Here is an 18,321-nt window from a genome sequence, read left to right on the forward strand (position 1 = left end):
CCTGCGCGGGGTCGCAGGGGCCCTTGGCCAGTATACCATCCTAAGCCAAGCCGGGGTCAAGACCACGGCGGTGCAAGCGCTCTGTGACAGTCCAGGTGGTGGCGTGGAGGCGGGTGCCAAAGTTAGACCGCCAAGGGGCGCTGTGCAACGCCGAGAAATCTGAAATCTCGCGATAAGCGAGACTGGACTTCCCGGAAGTGATTCTCCGGAAGCAGCATGGCTGCTGTCCTGACCTGGCTGGCTGCTCGCTGAACCACTAACACCATGCAGTCAGATGATGTAAGTCTCCTCCTGTTGCTCTGCCACCTGGGTTTACGCAGGATGTCTTGCCTGCTTTAGGAGACTCAGAAGCCGCCTACTCAGGTGGCCCATTAGTCTCGTGTCGCTCCCGAAGCGAGGCTTCCAGAACCCTGATTTCCGAGCGTGGGGCTCTCACGTGTATACCCGGGCCAATCGGCCACGCCCGGCGGGATTAAGGCCAGAACACCTCCACCTCAGCTCCCAGGGTCCTTGGTCCTTGGTTCCTAGCAAAGAAGGACTTTGCGTATGGTCCCTCGGAACTTGGGGGGCGGCGGGGTTGGGAGGTGGGTGGTAGCGTGGGAGGCGGTGAAATGAAGTTTAGACACCAGATTTAAGGATCCTTTTCATCCACGTGCACGTTACTTTTCGACTCAATTTTCCTGTGTTATGCTTTTCTTTACATTTGCTCCACTCTCTGTCCGCGTCATAATTTTGGAAGCATCCTAGATTTATTCGTTTAGTTACTTGTAAGAGATATATTCAGGGGCTTACTGTGTGCCAGGCACTGTAGTAATTACTTGAGACTTAGTTGTTATTAAGCCAGGCGAAAGGCCTCTTGCTTTCCTGGAACACTCTGGTGGGGGAGACAGTAAACACGTGAACAAATTAAATACAATTGAACTATGTAATACTATATGAAAGAAACATCGGGGTTATGCAGTAGCGAGTAAGGAGGAGAGACCTCTTCAGATAGGGCTGATCAGGGAAGGTTTCTCGGAATAGGTAATACGAATTGAGTCTAAAAGATGAAAATGAACCGCCACTGGGGGCTGAGGGGAAAGCAATCAGTGCAGGCGGTAGAAACTGTAAAGTACAAAGATCTGGATGTAAGAGAGAGAAGGAATGTGTTAAAGGACATCAGTGTGACCGTGTTATAGGAATCAGGGGAAGAAAAATAGGTAGTGAAGTCGGATATCCCTGCAAGACAAGACCATGTGGAGTCTTGGAGGAAGTGTTTTTGGGAGTTTTATGAGAAATAACATCTGATTTACATTTGTGAAAATTTCTCTAGTTGTGTGACAGGCTTTTGAAGGAGAGGAAGTAAGGAGATTAGAGTGTGATGAAAATAGCTCCAACTAAGGTAATAATGGTCACGAAAAGAAGTTAATGAATACGAGATTTGATTTATCAGTGTGAACTCGGTTATGGATTAAATGAAGAAGAAAAGGGAGAAATCAAGGGATTTTTGGATTTAAACAAACCATTCAGTGTTGGCTTTATTTATGGAGGTGGGAAAACTAGGGAAGGAACACAGTATTCTTTTGAGAGGTGTGGAATTGAGAGCTCCATTTAGACCTGTTAATGTGTTGTCTTTTAAACACTCAAGTACAGATGTTAAGTGGGAAGCTGGATGTATAACTACAAATCTGGTGCTCAGGGGAGAAATCTGACTAGGAGATGACAGTTTGAGAGTCATCAATTTAGAGATGATATTTAGAGACACAAGCTAGAATGAACTCCTACTTTTACAATTTCATTTTCTCTTACCTGTTTCCTACCATCCCCCACCAAACATAGATCCTGTAAAATCTCCAAAAATGTTGTTCCATTCTTAAACATTACTTTGTATTTTTCCCTTTAACTACTTTAGAGCCTTTCCCAGTTCCTCAAGACAGCTCATTCAAAGGCTCTCAGGTTCAAATACACCCCTATTGGGGCATTTAGAATAGTGCTTTGTATTGTTTTGTTTATGTATCTTTCTCTGTAAAACGCTAAGTATGTGCTTGAGTGCCTCCTGTGTGTCAGGACTTTGAAATGTCAGTGTCTTACAAAAACTAAGTGTACAGTAAATGCTGAATGAATATAGAGCACGAGTTAGTGGATGATAGCAATAGATGATTTTCCTTGTCCTCAATGTGATAAAGTCATGGTATGTATATCCAAAAATCTAGTACTATGCAGTGTTTTACAATGATGAATGATGAACAAATTAAGTAAAAAAGGAAAATTAGTACTATATATATCTCATATTGTTCAAAATATACATGTAGGTATGCTAGTTGGTATAATGTACAGGTATTTATAAAATTCTAATGAAATTTTGTCTGGGTATGAGGTTCTGGTTGTTGCTAATTTGTATTTACTTTTCCTACAGTAATCTGTTATTTGAGTTTAAAAGAAAACAAATAAATCACACTATTTTACAAAGCATTTCTTGGTCCTCTCATTCCTCGAAGACCCCTTTCCTCAGTAAGAAGGGTGCTGCCCTAGGGCATTGTTGTCTTGGATTAATATGTTATCTATTGGGTCAGAGCAATCGCAATGGGCTTCCACTGTTTTGCAGGTTATCTGGGATACACTAGGAAACAAGCAATTTTGTTCCTTCAAAATCAGGTGAGTCTAGATTTTCACCCTGGACAAAGATTCCTTCAGTTGCCCTCTTGGTAACCCATCTTCTAATTTTTGCTCATTTCCTCCCATTCTAGAACCAAGACTCAGAGTTTTTGTAGAAATGAATACAGCTTGACTGGACTGTGTAATCGGTCATCCTGTCCCCTGGCAAATAGTCAGTATGCCACTATCAAAGAAGAGAAAGGTCAGTTTTAACTTCTATAAGAAGTTCTCAACAATTGCAAAAGGGATATTCTTTAGTTTCTCTGTAAATAATAAAAAGTATCTACTTTATCCTGCAGGACAGTGCTATCTGTATATGAAGGTTATAGAACGAGCAGCTTTCCCTAGGCGTCTCTGGGAACGGGTAAGCCTTAGGAGAGAAAATTATGATAACCATTGATTAAGAGCAAAAAAGCCACATGCTTTTCTTGCTTCTTTGACCATGTCTACCTTAAAGTGTTGTTAAAAGTAAAGACCTAAACATTTACTCTTGCCCTTCAAGGTTCCTTTCTGTTTGACAGGTCCGTCTTCATAAAAACTATGAGAAAGCACTGGAACAAATAGATGAAAATCTAATTTACTGGCCTCGTTTCATTAGACACAAATGTAAGCAAAGATTCACCAAGATCACCCAGTACCTAATTCGAATTCGAAAACTTACATTAAAGCGACAGTAAGTACTGATCATTCATTTAATCTATCTTTCCATGCCTCATATTATGAAGCTGAGAGATTATGAAACCTCTAGTAATGCTTTCTATTAAACTCAGCTTTGGGTAAATTTTTATGATGTGCTAAGAAGCAGCAGCTTTACCACAGATTAAAGTTGTATCTTTTAATTTTGCAGGATTTTGAAAACAGTATAGTACAATTTGACTATCCCCTTCCTGTGAAAAACAGCTTCAAAAAATTATCCTTATAACCCTGATGGAATCCTAAAATTAGGGAACTGAAAATGATCTTTAAAAAAATGCGAAAAGACTGGACTCTATGAACCTTACTCTCGGTTCACTGAAAACTAATTTTTAAAATTGATTTTTTAAAATGATATGAGTAGTTTCTGTTGTAGTTCAGCAGGTTAAGGAACCAGTGCCTCTGTGAGGATGCAAGTTCAATCCCTGGCCTCGCTCAGTGGGTTAAGGATATGGCGTTGGCAACAGGTCACAGATGCAGCTTGGAGCTGGTATTGCTGTGGCTGTGGCATAGGCTGCAGCTCTGACTTGACCCCTGGCTCAGGAACTTCCATTTGCCGCAGATTCAGCCCTTTAAAAAAAAAAAAAAAAAAAAAAAAGTGATATGAAATCCATGGAACTAATTGAATGCCTTCTTTAAGGAGTGATAGGCCCTAATACTTTTTCATTTGACCTGTAGAGAAAGCTAAAGATGTCAGGCTTCTGTAGAAAATTCATTTTTCTTAGTTCACTGAAACATTAATCTTCAGCATGGTGAGTACCTACAGAGTCTCAGAATGCTTAAAGAAACAGAAACAGCCACATATATGTAATGTGTCTGTCAAATATACGTAAACATGCCTGACTTATTACAGTGTTATCTAGAAAATTTTAAGTACATCTTGCTATATTGAGCTGAGCCCTACAAAATCAATTCCACTCCCTTTCTTCTTCTTTTTTTTATGGCTGCATCTACAGCATATGAAAGTTCCCAGGCCAAGGATCCAACTCACACCTCCGCAGTGACCCGTGCTGCTGCAGCCAGATTCTTTTTTTTTTCTGTTACAACTGACTTACAATGTTGTGTCAATTTCTGCTATATAGCAGAGTGACCCAGTTATATATATGTGTACATTCTTCTTCTCATTATCTTTCATCATGTTCTATCACAAGAGATTAGATACAGTTCCCTTTGCTGTACAGCAGGACCTCATTGCTTATCCATTCTAAGTGCAATAGTTTGCATCTACTAACCCCAAACTCCCAGTTGTAGTTGAATTCTTAACCAACTGCATGCACCATAGAGGGAACTCCTTTTTTTTAAAGGAACATGTACTGATCTTGTGTTTTATTTCCCATAGGAGGAAACTTGTTCCTTTGAGTAAGAAGGTGGAACGGAGGGAAAAAAGAAGAGAGGTAACTAATTGTTCTGATAATTGTAGCTTCTCTTCTCTCATTGAGGGTAGGGCTGTGCAGGTAGGGCTCCTGAGAATGAGTCTGTTCCCACTGTCTATGAACTGTTTGGGTCCTAGATAATAGGCATGGTACAAGTTGCATAAGATACCTGAGAGTTCATACTTGAAGACTGACTTGCAGCACAGGTTAAAATGTGGGTGCTTTGGGGATATTGGTAATGGAGAACAAGTAAAATACCTTAGAGATCTACAAATTTTCTGAAATTCTTGAGGTTAGATGTTTCAGATTTCAGAATTTTAGTATGTTGCTAATCTTATATTTTACATGTTACTCTCAGCAGGTTTTGTGCATTATCATCAAACACACTAGTAGTCATGCAGTGAAATACTACAATATTTCACTAGATGAATTCACACTAGATGGAATTTAAAATTTTTTCTCAGTAACCTCATGTTGATTCAGGTTGTATTAGTCCTCTAAATTGAGCTTGGGAGGCTCTGAAATTGCTGGTAAAGAATTAATTGGAATTATTTGTTTCTTTGAAGTAAACTGGTCAGCTTTGTTACTGAAGTAGTGAATAGTGATGGTAATGTTGTGCTATCCCTTGAAAAGCTAGTCCAGAAACTCCAACCTTTGTCACAGAGAGCAGTCAGCCCACCCACCTCACTGGGAGCTCACGCAGGCTGAATATTCTTTTGTTCTTAATACCCAGGAATTAGCTTTTCCTGAGAAGTTCACATTTTCAGTCATTCTAGGTGTTTGCGTTGCTTACCTCACTTCCACCAACAGACATTTATCATTTATCGTATCCTATCGAGAAGTAGCTCTAATAGTCTTGATGCTTTTGTTTCCATTAATCACGTAGAGTTCTGTACCACAACCCTGAGGTGTAAGCACCTACTTTGGAGGAAAACGCTGAACATCACAGTAATCTTTTATCTGCTCCCTGTTCCCTCTGTCTCCCTGGGATACAGCTGTGGTTGGTTGTGTGCACTGTTCATTCTACAGCTTCAGTGTGTAACATCCTTTGTGATTTTTACTATCAAATTAATGCAGTCTTTGACAAGAACAGTAGAGTGAGGCTACATTTTTATGTTTCAGTTGTGTACAGATTGTATCATTTCCTACAGAGATCACTGAAGGAAGAAATTTTTTTAAATTTACTTTTCTATCATGTGGAAGCTGGCATGGCTTTAGAAAATGTAAATGAATAAAGGCCTCTGTTCCCTTTTCAAAGCTTTTATGGAGTTTGCTTCAGGATTGCTAATTTTTCGAGATATTTAAATATATGTAAATCTGCTTGCTTTGTAGATCTGTCAAAGGCTTTTGTTAGAATTTAATTTAGAAATCTCATAAGTAAAAATCCCATAGGAATTTTTTTAATTGAAGGCCTTCCAAGGTTTGACAGGGGAAATACACATATCTGGTTGGACAGGCAGAAGTTCCTGTTAAAGCTAGAGGAAAAGGTGGTTACATATTTCACACACATAAACCCTTGGTTTCTTCCACGGCTACAGGCTAAAAAATGAGTACTAATGAAGTAAATGGGTTTGCTCTTTTTTTATCATAGGAAAAGGCATTGATAGCTGCTCAGCTGGACAATGCTATCGAAAAGGAATTGCTGGAGAGACTCAAACAAGATACGGTGAGAAAGCTAGGAACTTTGGGGTGGAAATTTTATTTTGTAGATGGTGATATGCTAGGTAGTGTGGGAAATGTTTTATTTTTGGAGATGCTAGAAAGAGCCTCACCTTGATTTTATTCCTGGAATAAATAAGTATCATATGGGCCCTGGCTTCCACTTTAGTTCAATGATGCAAGTACATAAAATATTATAGTTATCCTTGACACTGTAGTATAGAGACCTTTTCTTTTTTGCCATTATTCCCAACTCTTACTCTGAAACAACAATTCCAGATCTTTCTAATAGCCATATGGTTTTAATCCTCATGCCTATTCATTCATCCTAGTCTTTTAAGGTTGTAAAAAATGAATTTTTATTCTTTTTTGAAAAATTAATGTCATTTACAGAGACAACATGAATAAAATTTACTTTTTCCTTGTTATCTCCCCTTTGTCAGCAGAATTACATTTGTTCCAATCCATGGGTTTTAAAGAGTACTAAATTTTAAGTGATCTAGTATGCACCCTTCATAGAAGTTACCTATTTGGCATTAACCACTGATTAGATAGCAAAAATGGAATTTTTTTAAGATACCACTGGCTCTAGGCTTGAAAATAATATAGTAATATACTTATCAAGCTAAATGTTCTCATTTAAAAACCGAGGAAAATAATATGCTTGTTGGACAGGGGACTTGAAGCATAAGATCCAAATGTAACAGCTGACCTATGTTTATGTTCTTCAGTATGGCGATATCTACAACTTCCCCATCCATGCCTTTGATAAGGCCCTGGAGCAGCAGGAGGCAGGGAGTGACTCTTCAGATGCTGAGGAAAAAGACGAAGAAGATGAAGAAGTGAGCTTTGTGTCTTTTGATTTGTCAAGCAGTAGTTTGTAGGATTAGATCTATTTTTATGTAATTGAGACAGAATAGCATTTTCAGTTCCCTAACTAAAAGTAGTTATTTGGTCATTTTTTTCCTATTATTTTTGATTAATTTGGTTCAGTAGTGGCTGCTTTTCCAGGGTTAGCTAACAAACATTATATATTGACAATTTAACCTTAATTACTAGAGTTCTAAAATTTTTCCGGCAAGGTTACCAATGAGGAGTCCTTATCAACTGATGGACTATAACATTAAGGGGCCTACTGAAACTTACAGAGGATTTAAGCTTGCTAGTAATACAGAAGTACTTAAATGATGGTATTTTTGAGAAAAGGGCAGATTTAACAAGTAGATTCACATGGGTTACAAAGGTGTTATTTTCCTATTAGTAAACTTTTTTTTGATATTTGAAAATTAATAGTTTTAGTTGAATGTACACAGAATTGTTTGTTCCAAATCAGGCAGAATTGATATCCCTAAAATGTTTTAAGTTCAGAAGTATTCAACTTGGAAATAGGTCAGTTTTGGTGCCTAATAAGTGAACTCTCCTGTTTGTTATTGATGTGCTTATCAAAGAATACAATGAGATGGAGTTCCTGTCATGGTTCAGTGGTTAATGAATCTGACTAGAATCCATGAGTTCGCAGATTTGACCCCTGGCCTTGCTCAGTGGGTTAAGGATCCGACATTGCCATGAGCTGTGGTGTAGGTCACAGTCACAGCTGGGATCCTGCCTACGTCTGTGGTGTAGGCTGGCAGCTACAGCTCCATTTTGACCCCTATCCTGGGAATCTTCATATGCTACAGGTGCAGCCCTAAAAAGAAAAGAAGAAAAAAGAATACAATGAGATGTCTAAGCTGAATTTTCATCATGTATCTTGAACCTAATAGTTACATTTTATTTTAGGATGTGGGGAAAAGAGAGTTTGTGGAAGATGATGAAGTGGATGAGAGTGACATAAGTGACTTTGAGGTGAGGTTCATGGGTGAAAAGCTGTCCTTTGGGAGGGGGAGGGAGGTTCTGGTCACACACAGCAGATGAGTCCTCTAGTTTTAATTCTAAATTGAGAGGATGATGACTCGAGTTTGGGAATGAAGCTAGTGTCTTCTCTCCTAATTTTTGCCTCCCCACATTAGGATATGGATAAACTGGATGCCAGCAGTGATGAAGAGCAGGATGATAAATCCTCCACTGAGGAAGAGGAAAAGGCCCTTGATGCCAAATACAAAGGCAAAACACCTCTGAAAGGACCTTTGAGGAGGAAACGAGCATATGTGGAAATAGAATATGAGCAGGAGACAGAGCCTATGGCTAAGGCCAAAACCACGTGATTTCCCTGCAGACATTTATAAATAGGACTGCACATTTTGAACTTCTTCCCTTTTTTTAATCTTAAACACACATACACCTCCAGTTTTTGCTCTTTATCTTTTTAGCACAATATTCATGTTTTTTATATTTATGCTACTTCTCTGGGGCAAAAAATCTAGGAGGGGATGGAGAAGAGTTTAAGTTGTGAACAGAGTATTTTTATAGCATTGGCACATGTGCTGAAGTAACAGTTTGAGCCCAAGAAGCTTAACAGATGAGTCTGTGGGTATAAATATTTTAAAATTTTAAATGCCACCCACCCGTTTTCTTGGTGTCCTCCCCTCTGCATGGGAGCATACGCACAGACACACACACACACACCCTGCTTTATTGAGAAATATCCAGACTTCAATTCTCCTTTCCCTACTTCTATGGGAATAAAAAGAAAAAAGGATAAAGAAGATCTAAATTACAATATTTACTGTAAATATACCTTTTTCCTTAGATAACTGCATTTAAAACAAGTGGAATAGAAAGAAAATCCTTTTGTCTTTAGCAAAGTGATGTAAGTCTTAAGTTGCGTCATAGGGAGTGCTTTCAGAAACCTGCTGCACTTTCCGGATGCAGTTCATCACCTTACTGTCTTCACAGCTTTGGGAGATTTTAGCCAGGAGACCCTGAAACATGAAACCAAACAGGCTTTGATTTTTTTGTGGGGGAGGGGTGTTATTTCTTTTTCTTTTACCTTGGCTGTTTTTTCTTGATACCAGGAAAGAATGGATGCTGCCAGGGCACAATCTGCAGAACAAATGTAACTTTAGAAACTGTTGGCACGTTTCTAAATGTCCTGCTGGCTCATGAAGAAACTGCTTAATGCTGGCCAAGATGAATCAGATTAGATCTAGGGCTTGAAAACTGCAAGATTAAAAACCTGAGATGAAATAATTTGAATAAACTAGTAATAAACCATACTATCCTTAAGTATTTATAGGATATGAATTTCTTTTCATGCTGCCTTAAAACTTTCAATTGAAGATTTCTAAATAGGGTAAGAAATAAGAGAATAGCTAATTAAAAATATATAAGTAGACACACAGTTACTATACACCTATGCCTCTGAGAAGTTAAAAGTGGGAGTTCCCTTCATGGCTTAGCAGTTAATGAACCCAACTAGGATCCATGAGGATGCAGGTTTGATCCTGGGCCTCGCTCAGTGAGTTGAGGATCTGCTGTTGCCATGAGCTGTGGTGTACGTTGCAGACGTGGCTTGGATCCCACATTGCTGTGGCTGTGGTGTAGACCAATGCCTACAGCTCCGATTGGACTCCTAGCCTGGGAACCTCCTTATGCCTCGAGTGCTGCCCTAAGTAGCAAAAAGAAAAAAAGAAAAAATTCCCAGGTGGATAAATAAGAATATGGAAAACACAGTTGTCCCCCCAAAAACTGGAAACATTTCTGGTATCTGAACTATTCTACATAAATGATTATTTCTTGGTGGCTTACAGTTCATTGTTTCAACATTTTTTTTTCTTTTTTTTTTTTTTAATTCAGTCCACTAAAACAGAATTTAAATTTTACAAACTCTTGATCATGATCCTTTTGCCCATTCTCTGTCCTAGCTCCAGAAACATCTACTCTGTCCTAGCTCCAGAAACACCTCTTGCCTTTTGGTCTAAAGAGTTCTGAATAGCTTTAAAGGCAGAATAAGGTATTAATCAAACTGCTGAAGGCCAGAAGGCTCAAAGGCAGAGATGTGAACACTCCATGTTCATTTATAGACTTGGTCAAGCACGTAAATAGTAAATTAGAATCACAGGATTTTCCTGAGGGTGATAAGGCCTAGTTGAGACCAAGTCACAGACTGTCGCTTACCTTCACCTGTCCTTGAGAGCAGTGGTCCAGGAGAATCAGGCAGTCTGTGGCCTCTTCTAACAAGGTGCTTTTAATAGGCCCAGGTGTGAGGCTTGAATCCCCTGCTACATCACATATCAGTTTCAGGAGAGCCTTCAATAAGACCACAAGTCTACAGGAAACTCTGGAACCAAGAAAAAAAAAATGTCCATGCTTTGAATCAGGATATTGAAAACAGACCTCAAAGGCCATATAGTATAAAACCCTTACTTCATAAATGAAGGAACTGAAGTCAAAGTTTAGTGACAAAGTCCCCAGAGCTAAAAGCAGAACTAGAGACCAGACTCTAGATTTCTGAACTTCAAGCCCCCTGTTTTTTTCTACAGCACACTACCCATACACACAGATGCTCTGGTCTGCCCAGGAATACCTGGTTTCCCTCCAGGAGTGTGGTTCTACTATAAGGAAACAGCCCCTTCTAAAAAGGGAAAACTGGGACCCCCCCCACCAGGGGCTAGAATCTTGCCAGGAGAACAAGAGATGGCCCATAGTTCCTTAGTTTTGATGTGGTCTTAGGCTTGGAGGTTAAAAATAGTGAGGCAACTAAGCTTGGCTTCTGAGACCTAAGTGTCAGTTGAATTTTCTGTCACTTTAATTCTAGTTCCTAGATTACCACCAGCTGAGCTGTCTATGTACTTCACTTTTCTAAAAGTTTTTATCTTAATGAAGAAATTCTGAAAGTGGATTGTGGTGATGATTACACAAAATTGTAAATGCACTTAATGCCACTAAATCACACACTTTAAAATGGCAAATTCTATGTATTTTTTTACAATAAAAAAATAACTAAAAAGCCTTATTGGAAGTTGACAAATAATTTAACTTGTGTGGAAATATACATAATAAACCATATTTCTGGAGAGAAATGTGAATGGGAGAAGGAAAGTCTGCATCCCTTATCTTGGTGTTTTTTTTTTTTTTTTTTTTTTTTTGTCTTTTGTCTTTTTTTGTTGTTGTTGTTGTTGTTGCTATTTTCTTGGGCCGCTCCCGTGGCATATGGAGGTTCCCAGGCTAGGGGTTGAATCGGAGCTGTAGCCACCGGCCTACGCCAGAGCCACAGCAACGCGGGATCCGAGCCACGTCTGCAACCTACACCACAGCTCACGGCAACGCCGGATCGTTAACCCACTGAGCAAGGGCAGGGACCAAACCCGCAACCTCATGGTTCCTAGTCGGATTTGTTAACCACTGCGCCACGACGGGAACTCCCCTTATCTTGATCTTAAAAAGAGAAGTTGCCTGTAACTTGTGTGCCTCTCAGCCCTCCACCTGTCATCATTCAGCATAGTCTGCTGTTCCCACTCCTCAGGCCCCACCCCTCCATGCTTGACATTCATTTTCTAACCTCCCTGTATTTCCTTGCTGATCTCTTCTACTTGAACAATATTAGTTTGATTCTGTTTCGCTTATCCATCTATTTCCAGTCATTTTTCAAATACCGTGTACTTAACACCAGGTTCTGAGTAAATTTTGGAGTTGTCAGTATACTGGGAGAGTGGTCTTCCATCCTCTACTTTAGTAGAGGAGTAAGTAAGGAAGTAAAGGCAATCTCATTACAAATGTGACTGTGGGAGAGACTGGGTACATTATAAGGACATGAAAGAATATGGTTCACAGCAGAGGCACACGTGTTGCTGAGGCGCTGGATTCTGGCCAAATCAAACCTTATTTCATGCAGGAGAGCCTTTTGCAGACTTTTGCATGTTTGAGGTCCAGCTTTCTGTTTGGGACACCCACCTCAATCCAGCGTTGAAAGGCTAAGCGATCACCTTAAATTAGTACCCTCGTGATCACCACAGGTGTCCCATGATGTGCTATGCATGCTCCGTTCTCAGATTTAAGAAACATTACCATGAACAAAGCATGTCTACTGTAGCACTTCTATATGGCCTTTAAAATTCTTTTTTTTTTTTTTGGTCTTTTTGTCTTAGGGCCACATTTGCAGCATATGGAAGTTCCCAGGCTAGGGGTCTTGGAGCTATAGCTGCTAGCCTACACCAGAGCCATAGCAACTCGGGATCCAAGTCGCATCTGTGACCTACTCCACAGCTCACGGCAACACTGGATCTTTAATCCACTGACGAGGCCAAGGATAGAACTAGAGTCCTCATGGGTGCTAGTCAGGTTCAATAACCACTGAGCAATGACAGGAACTCCAGCCTTCAAAATTCTAGCATGCATTATAAACCCAGAGAGATGTACACCTGAAGGCACTGAGTATATGTGATCTTTTCAGTGCCACCTGCACATGAAATCCAGTTGGTATGTAAAAACAGGAGCTATTCAAATATATGGCATGTCCTTAATACTTTGTGCTGAAGGTACACCTGGGCAAGTTCTGAAGAGAGTATCAGCTGGTTTTGCCCCTCTCAGCACACCTGTCTGCTGGCTGGTTTACCTGGGCCAAGTATACTGAAGGAGAAGTTTTAGGGTTTCCAATATTTTCAATCTAGCCTCCTCTTCAGGTCCATCATAAACCTCCAGATAACTAATGATGACCCGCTCCAGCCTCTTCAAGTGCCGGACAGTTAGGATCCCCAACCTAAAAACAAAAAGAGAATATGTCACCAAAGAGCTAAAGTAGCGTATGGCCAGCCCCAGCCCCCAGGGACTCACCTCTTCACAAAAGCCGGAAGGTTTCTGGCATAAGTCCTGCGTAAGAGAAGGCGGTGCTCGGGCTCCATGTGGGTCAGGATCAGCTGCAGGACTTCATCACAGTGTGTGGTGGGTCGAGCTGCATCTCCTTTCCAGTGCAGGGTTTTCTCCAGGATAGGGAATAAATCCAGCAGACACAGGAGCACTGCCTGGGAGGAAGTAACAGAAAGAAACTGTAGTTCACCAGTTTGTATTCACAACACTCAATGATTTTTCTAGCAACTTCCACTACTCTACCATCACTGGGGTCCAGGTCACAGATTAAGAGATTCTAGTAATAACACACTAAGTGTATTTATATTTTCTTTCTTTCTTTTTTCTTTTTCTTTTTTTTTGTCCTTTTGTCTCTTTAGGGCCGCACCCGCAGCATATGGAGGTTCCCAGGCCAGGGGTTGAATCGGAGCTGTAGCCCCGGGCCTACGCCACAGCCACAGCCACACACAATCCAAGCTGCATCTGTGACCTACATCATAGCTCAGCAATGCCGGATCCTTAACCCACTGAGGAGGCCAGGGATAGAACCCAAGTCCTCATGGATGCTAGTCGGGTTCGTTAACCACTGAGCCACGATGGGAACTCCTAAGTGTATTTATATTTTCAAAATTTTTTTTTAACATTCTTTATCTCCACCTGAGTCTCAAATTAATACCTTCTCCACAGAGCTGTTCTCTTCGCTAATCTATAAAATGGGAAAGAACAGCAAAGGTAGGACTTTAACCCCAAATTTAGGAGTCTCTGTGTCTACTATGACTAAATTCCCAAGTCTAAGTGATATTTACAAGTATTTACAATAAAAATACTCCCAAAAAGAATCTAAGATGATCCTATTTGTATCCAATTTGATCACCCTATCAAAATGTCAGTGTCTAGGCAATCCCTTTTAGCTCTCTTAGGATCTTTGGGGGTTTTTTCGGTTTTTGTTTTTTTAAACCACCATCTCAGGAGCCCTAACCTAACTAGTTTCTTCTGTTTTTAGAATGTTCTCTCTGACCCCATCCCCAAGAAACTCTTATTCATCCCTCATAAGCAAGTATCACCTCCTTCCTGAATCCTTTTTTTATTTTTATTTTTTTGTCTTTTCAGGGCTGCACCCATGGTATATGGAGGTTCCCAGGCTAGGGGTTGAACTGGAGCTGTATCTGCGGGCCTACACTACAACCACAGCAATGCCAGATTGGAGCCAAGTCTGAGACCTACACTACAGATCATGACAACGTCGGATCCTTAACCCACTGAACTAGGCTTGTACCATCATAGACACTAGTCAGATTTGTTTCCACTGAGCCACGATGGGAACTCTCTGAAATCCTCTTCAAACCACCCCAATACCACCAAACCTGCTCAGTTATTATTTATATAATGCCACGTTCTACTTAAATATGAGAGCTCAGAGTTATGAACAAATCTTAAAATTACCTGAATGAGGTGGTGCTCCGGTGTGTACAGGTGGTTGAAAAGGGCATGGTATAGGACCTGGGCCCTGTTATACTGGAGCAAATCAGCAGCTGGCTGCAATCAGACAAATTATCCAATTTCAAGTTTCCCAAGGTTGGCAAAATGTTGATAATTTCTGAGACTGAACATGGTACAAAGGATTCATCATTCCACACTTTATCCTTCTATGTATATTTTAAAAGCTCTCTAATACATAGTTTAAAAGAAGTTTCCTTGACTAACAGCTTTAACATTTGGGTATAATCCCTTTAGGTTGCTAAATTTTTTGCTCCTGTCAACCGTTAATTACTCAAAGTCTGGTTATTCAGTTTGACAATGTTTTTCACATTACCCATGAGATAAAAACCTTCTAGGTTGGCAGAGGAAAACATGGAGAGAAAAATAGAAATTAGTGAACTGAGTCAAATTACAGCATTACTAGAAAGCCAGTTAATAAAAGATACAAACACAGGCAGTGATAAAATAGTGATATCATGAATGAGAAACGGCCATGATGACTCAGCCTGTGCCACTGACATAGGTGACAAAGCAGAGGTTACTCACCACGTTGAGCACAATGTGATGGAGGCAGTGGACACCTAGGATTTTGTTCTCAGTTTGATAGTCATCTGAGATGAGCAATGATGGGGGAAGTATCCTTTCCAGATGGTGGCTCAGCCAGGGTCGAGTGACCTTTTGCAGAGTCCATGAGAAAACGTATTTGGTGGCAGGGTTATTTTTCCAGGATTCCCTAAAAGAAAATGTGAAACCCCATTAAGTGGCACAGGGTCCAGATCAAGCCGAATGTATTTTCTTGTACTTGAAAGAAAATACATCCCACAGAAGATACCTCTTGATGTTATAACACATATTTTATGATTTAGATCAAAACAACTTACAGAACTTATACTAAATACAATCACTCAGGGTTCCAAGTCTAAACTGTATCCAATGAGAAGTAGCCAATTTTAACCACAGCTATGTAAAGAATCTGTGGTCAGGGGTTCCCATGGTGGCTCAGCGAAAACAAATCTGACTAGTATCCATAAGGATGCAGATTCGATCCCTGGACTTGGTCAGTGGGTTAAGGATCCAGCGTTGCCATCAGCTGTGGGGTAAGGTGCAGATGTGGCCCAGATTTGGAGTTGTTGTGGCTCTGGCAGGCAGCTACAGCTCCGATTCAACCCCTAGCCTGGGAACCTCCATATGTGGCAGATGCAGCCCTAAAAAGACAAAAGACCAAAAAAAAACCCAAGAATATGTGGTGATGGGGCCGGTGGTTGCTGTGAAAAAGTGTTGAGGAGAGACAGAGGAGTAAAGGAAATGTCTTCAATAACCTTATTTTTATTACTATAAGGCAGCCAATGAATCAATATTTGAACAGTAACTTACAGCTTAAAAAAATGAGTTTACACACATTACTCAACCAATCTTCAAATACAATGTAATAGGTAATGATATCTTTGTGTTACAAATAATGAAACTAGTCCTTTTCAGAAGGTATTAAAAGAAGCACCAGAATGCCTCAAAACTAAGCCTTTTAACTCCAAGTTCCTGGTAAAATGATGGTTATGTACTCACTTTTTCCTCATCATTCCAGTGTTACAAACACTAACATACAAAGTAGCAGGTGGAAACTCACAGAAAGTACTTTAGCTAAGAGCAATCTAAAGGACTTTTTTTTTCATCCCAAACACTGCTTTCATATCGAATAAGTAGCTATGAGTTTCAAGATCCATACATTTAAATTCAAACGGTAAGTTTAAATCCTCTCTGAATCCCCAAACTCATCTAACTTAAGAAAATTAAGTCTCAATAAATGGGACAGAACTTCCAGTTTCCAGGACAGTTATCAGGAAGATTGGAAAGAGCACTAGAAAATAGAGTCTGGGGAGGACCTGTGGTGGCGCATCGGAAATGAATCCAACTAGGAACCATGAGGTTGCGCGTTCGATCCCTGGCCTTGCTCAGTAGGTTAAGGATCCCGCGTTGCCCATTAGCTGTGGTGTAGGTTGCAGACATGGCTTGGATCTTGCGTTGCTGTGGCTGTGGTGTAGGCTGGCAGCAACAGCTCCAGTTAGACCCCTAGCCTGGGAACCTCCATATGCCAGGGGTGCGGCCCTAAAAAGACAAAAAAGAAAAAAGAAAATAGAGTCTGGGGAGTTCCGGCCTTGGCTCAGCAGTAACCAACCTGACTAGTATCCTTGAGGACCTGGGTTCCATCCCTGGCTTGGCTCAGGGGTTAAGGATCCAGAACTGCCATAAGCTGTGGTGTGGGTCATAGATGCGGCTCAAGATGCGCTTACATTTGTAGAGTAGACCGGCAGCTACAACTCCAATTTGACCCCTAGCCTGGGAACTTCCATATGCTGTGGGTGTGGCCCTAATAAAATTAAAAAAAGAAAAGGAAATAGAGTTTGAATATTTAGGTTCTAATGTTCAATTTGCCAATATCTAGTTCTGTCATTTATAGCAAATCATAATCTCTCTGGGCCTTAAGAGATCTGTTATTACAACACCTTTATCTTACTCATGAAGAAACGAGGTTCCTTTGAGCTAATCTAAAACATTAGGTTGAAGATCAGGTCCGCGGCCCTTGTGACATGAGTACTCACTTATTCAACTCGGGTTTCAGAAGCCCCATTATCGCAGTAAATCTCCCTTTGTCATCTTCATTTTCTCCGTGGAGGAATCCAGCCACAGAACCACACTCAGTAACCTGAAGCAGTAAGGCGAGCACTTGCCCAGCGATGACCAGAGATCTTGCGCTGGTCCATGGTTGCTCCGAGCTGTGTGTGACGGCAAAAATATAGATGGATCCTGCCATGTGACGGAGGCCTGTCTTCCATGCCGGGCAAACCAACGAATTCCTGGCGGCCTCAACTTTCCTCAACAGCTTAAGAAACAACAACCCAACTGCAGCCGCTTTCTCCGCCACTTCGGCGTGACGATCACCTCTCCCTTCCGGCTCCCTGGGTGGGGCCGCATGCTTCTCCAGGGCTTTTGCCACCTGCCCTAGAATCTCGGGCATTCCACGGAGCGAGTTGTCACTCCCCTCAAATAACTTATCACATTCTTTGGCTTCTAATAGAGCACTGAGGTCCTGAAGGACTGTATTTCTGGCCTTACCCCGTCGGGATTCCTGGCTGTTGAACTGGTGCAAGATCTGGGAGAAAGCCTGTCCGAGGGCGGAGGAAGGCCACTCTGCAGGCAAAGAGCCTTGCCCAGCTGCGGATTCCTGAGAGCTGCTAGGCTCCATTCCTCAGACGAAGGACGAGGATGTAAGCGGGCGAGGATCCGCTAAAGAGGAAAGGAAAGATCACCTAGGGGCTGAGATTCCCTCAAAGAACAGAACTAAAATCAAATAAAACCGCGAGATGTCTCGGAAAACAGGGGAAGTCTAACCGTCAGAGGAGTAAAGCATGTAAAAAGATGCAGAGGGAAAATCTCAGATTCTCAACAGTGGAGGGGAGCTATTACTCTTGCCTTTCTGAAGACTCAAAAAAAAAAAAAGAAGAGAAAAGACAAAACCAAAAAAATCCTAGAGTTTAAGAAATAAACCCCTAAAACATGACACTAACAGTGCCGCCATTACCTGTAACCCTTCCAGCGCCTCTGCGCCTATCGGGATCCGGATCTAGTTAACGTCATTGCCGCAAAGCACAAAGGTAGCTCCCGTCGTTACCGCAGCAACGCTCCGTCAGTTCACGACCTATTACGGTAAAGCAATAGCGATCAGGTTCAAACGGGGTGGGGCTACGAACAGAATATTTGCATA

At 41.1% G+C, this 18,321-nt stretch overlaps 3 protein-coding genes across 7 annotated transcripts in view; 1 reads left to right on the forward strand and 2 right to left on the reverse strand.

The window, feature by feature from the left end:
* The first annotated feature begins 216 nt into the window (after window positions 1–216).
* Window positions 217–9,920, forward strand: MAK16 (MAK16 homolog). Its single transcript, NM_001243808.1, is given in 10 exon segments — window positions 217–279; window positions 2,585–2,634; window positions 2,727–2,836; window positions 2,934–2,998; window positions 3,156–3,307; window positions 4,667–4,721; window positions 6,292–6,366; window positions 7,091–7,201; window positions 8,139–8,204; window positions 8,369–9,920. Coding segments are annotated over 10 exon segments (894 nt in total). The 5' UTR covers window positions 217–264; the 3' UTR covers window positions 8,564–9,920.
* TTI2 (TELO2 interacting protein 2) lies at window positions 6,700–18,255 on the reverse strand. Of its 4 annotated transcripts, XR_002341173.1 has the most exons (9): window positions 18,139–18,255; window positions 17,159–17,843; window positions 15,108–15,294; window positions 14,526–14,618; window positions 13,071–13,258; window positions 12,853–12,996; window positions 10,416–10,578; window positions 9,037–9,220; window positions 6,700–7,172 (listed from the first exon to the last, which is right to left on the reverse strand). XR_002341173.1 is itself a non-coding variant. In XM_021081793.1 (8 exons), exons 2-8 carry the CDS (start codon window positions 17,800–17,802, stop codon window positions 9,116–9,118), a joined length of 1,524 nt encoding a protein of 507 aa, XP_020937452.1. In that variant the 5' UTR covers window positions 17,803–17,843; window positions 18,139–18,255; the 3' UTR covers window positions 8,598–9,115. The 4 variants fall into 4 exon arrangements, 2 of the variants coding, with proteins under 2 accessions (XP_020937452.1, XP_020937451.1); XR_002341174.1 differs by having other exon boundaries at window positions 17,159–18,146; XM_021081793.1 differs by lacking the exon at window positions 6,700–7,172 and having other exon boundaries at window positions 8,598–9,220.
* Window positions 10,074–18,321, reverse strand: part of RNF122 (ring finger protein 122) — a 40,278-nt gene continuing 32,030 nt past the window's right edge. For both annotated transcript variants that reach the window (XM_013984095.2, XM_013984096.2), the window contains exons 7-12: window positions 18,139–18,255; window positions 17,159–17,843; window positions 15,108–15,294; window positions 14,526–14,618; window positions 12,853–13,258; window positions 10,074–10,578 (exon numbers count right to left, since the gene is read on the reverse strand). The gene's annotated coding sequence lies outside the window, so the exon portion shown is untranslated. The remainder of the gene's footprint in view (window positions 10,579–12,852; window positions 13,259–14,525; window positions 14,619–15,107; window positions 15,295–17,158; window positions 17,844–18,138; window positions 18,256–18,321) is intronic.

The sequence above is a fragment of the Sus scrofa genome, unplaced genomic scaffold, assembly GCF_000003025.6.
Source record: "Sus scrofa isolate TJ Tabasco breed Duroc unplaced genomic scaffold, Sscrofa11.1 Contig2345, whole genome shotgun sequence".
Taxonomy (NCBI): domain Eukaryota; kingdom Metazoa; phylum Chordata; class Mammalia; order Artiodactyla; family Suidae; genus Sus; species Sus scrofa.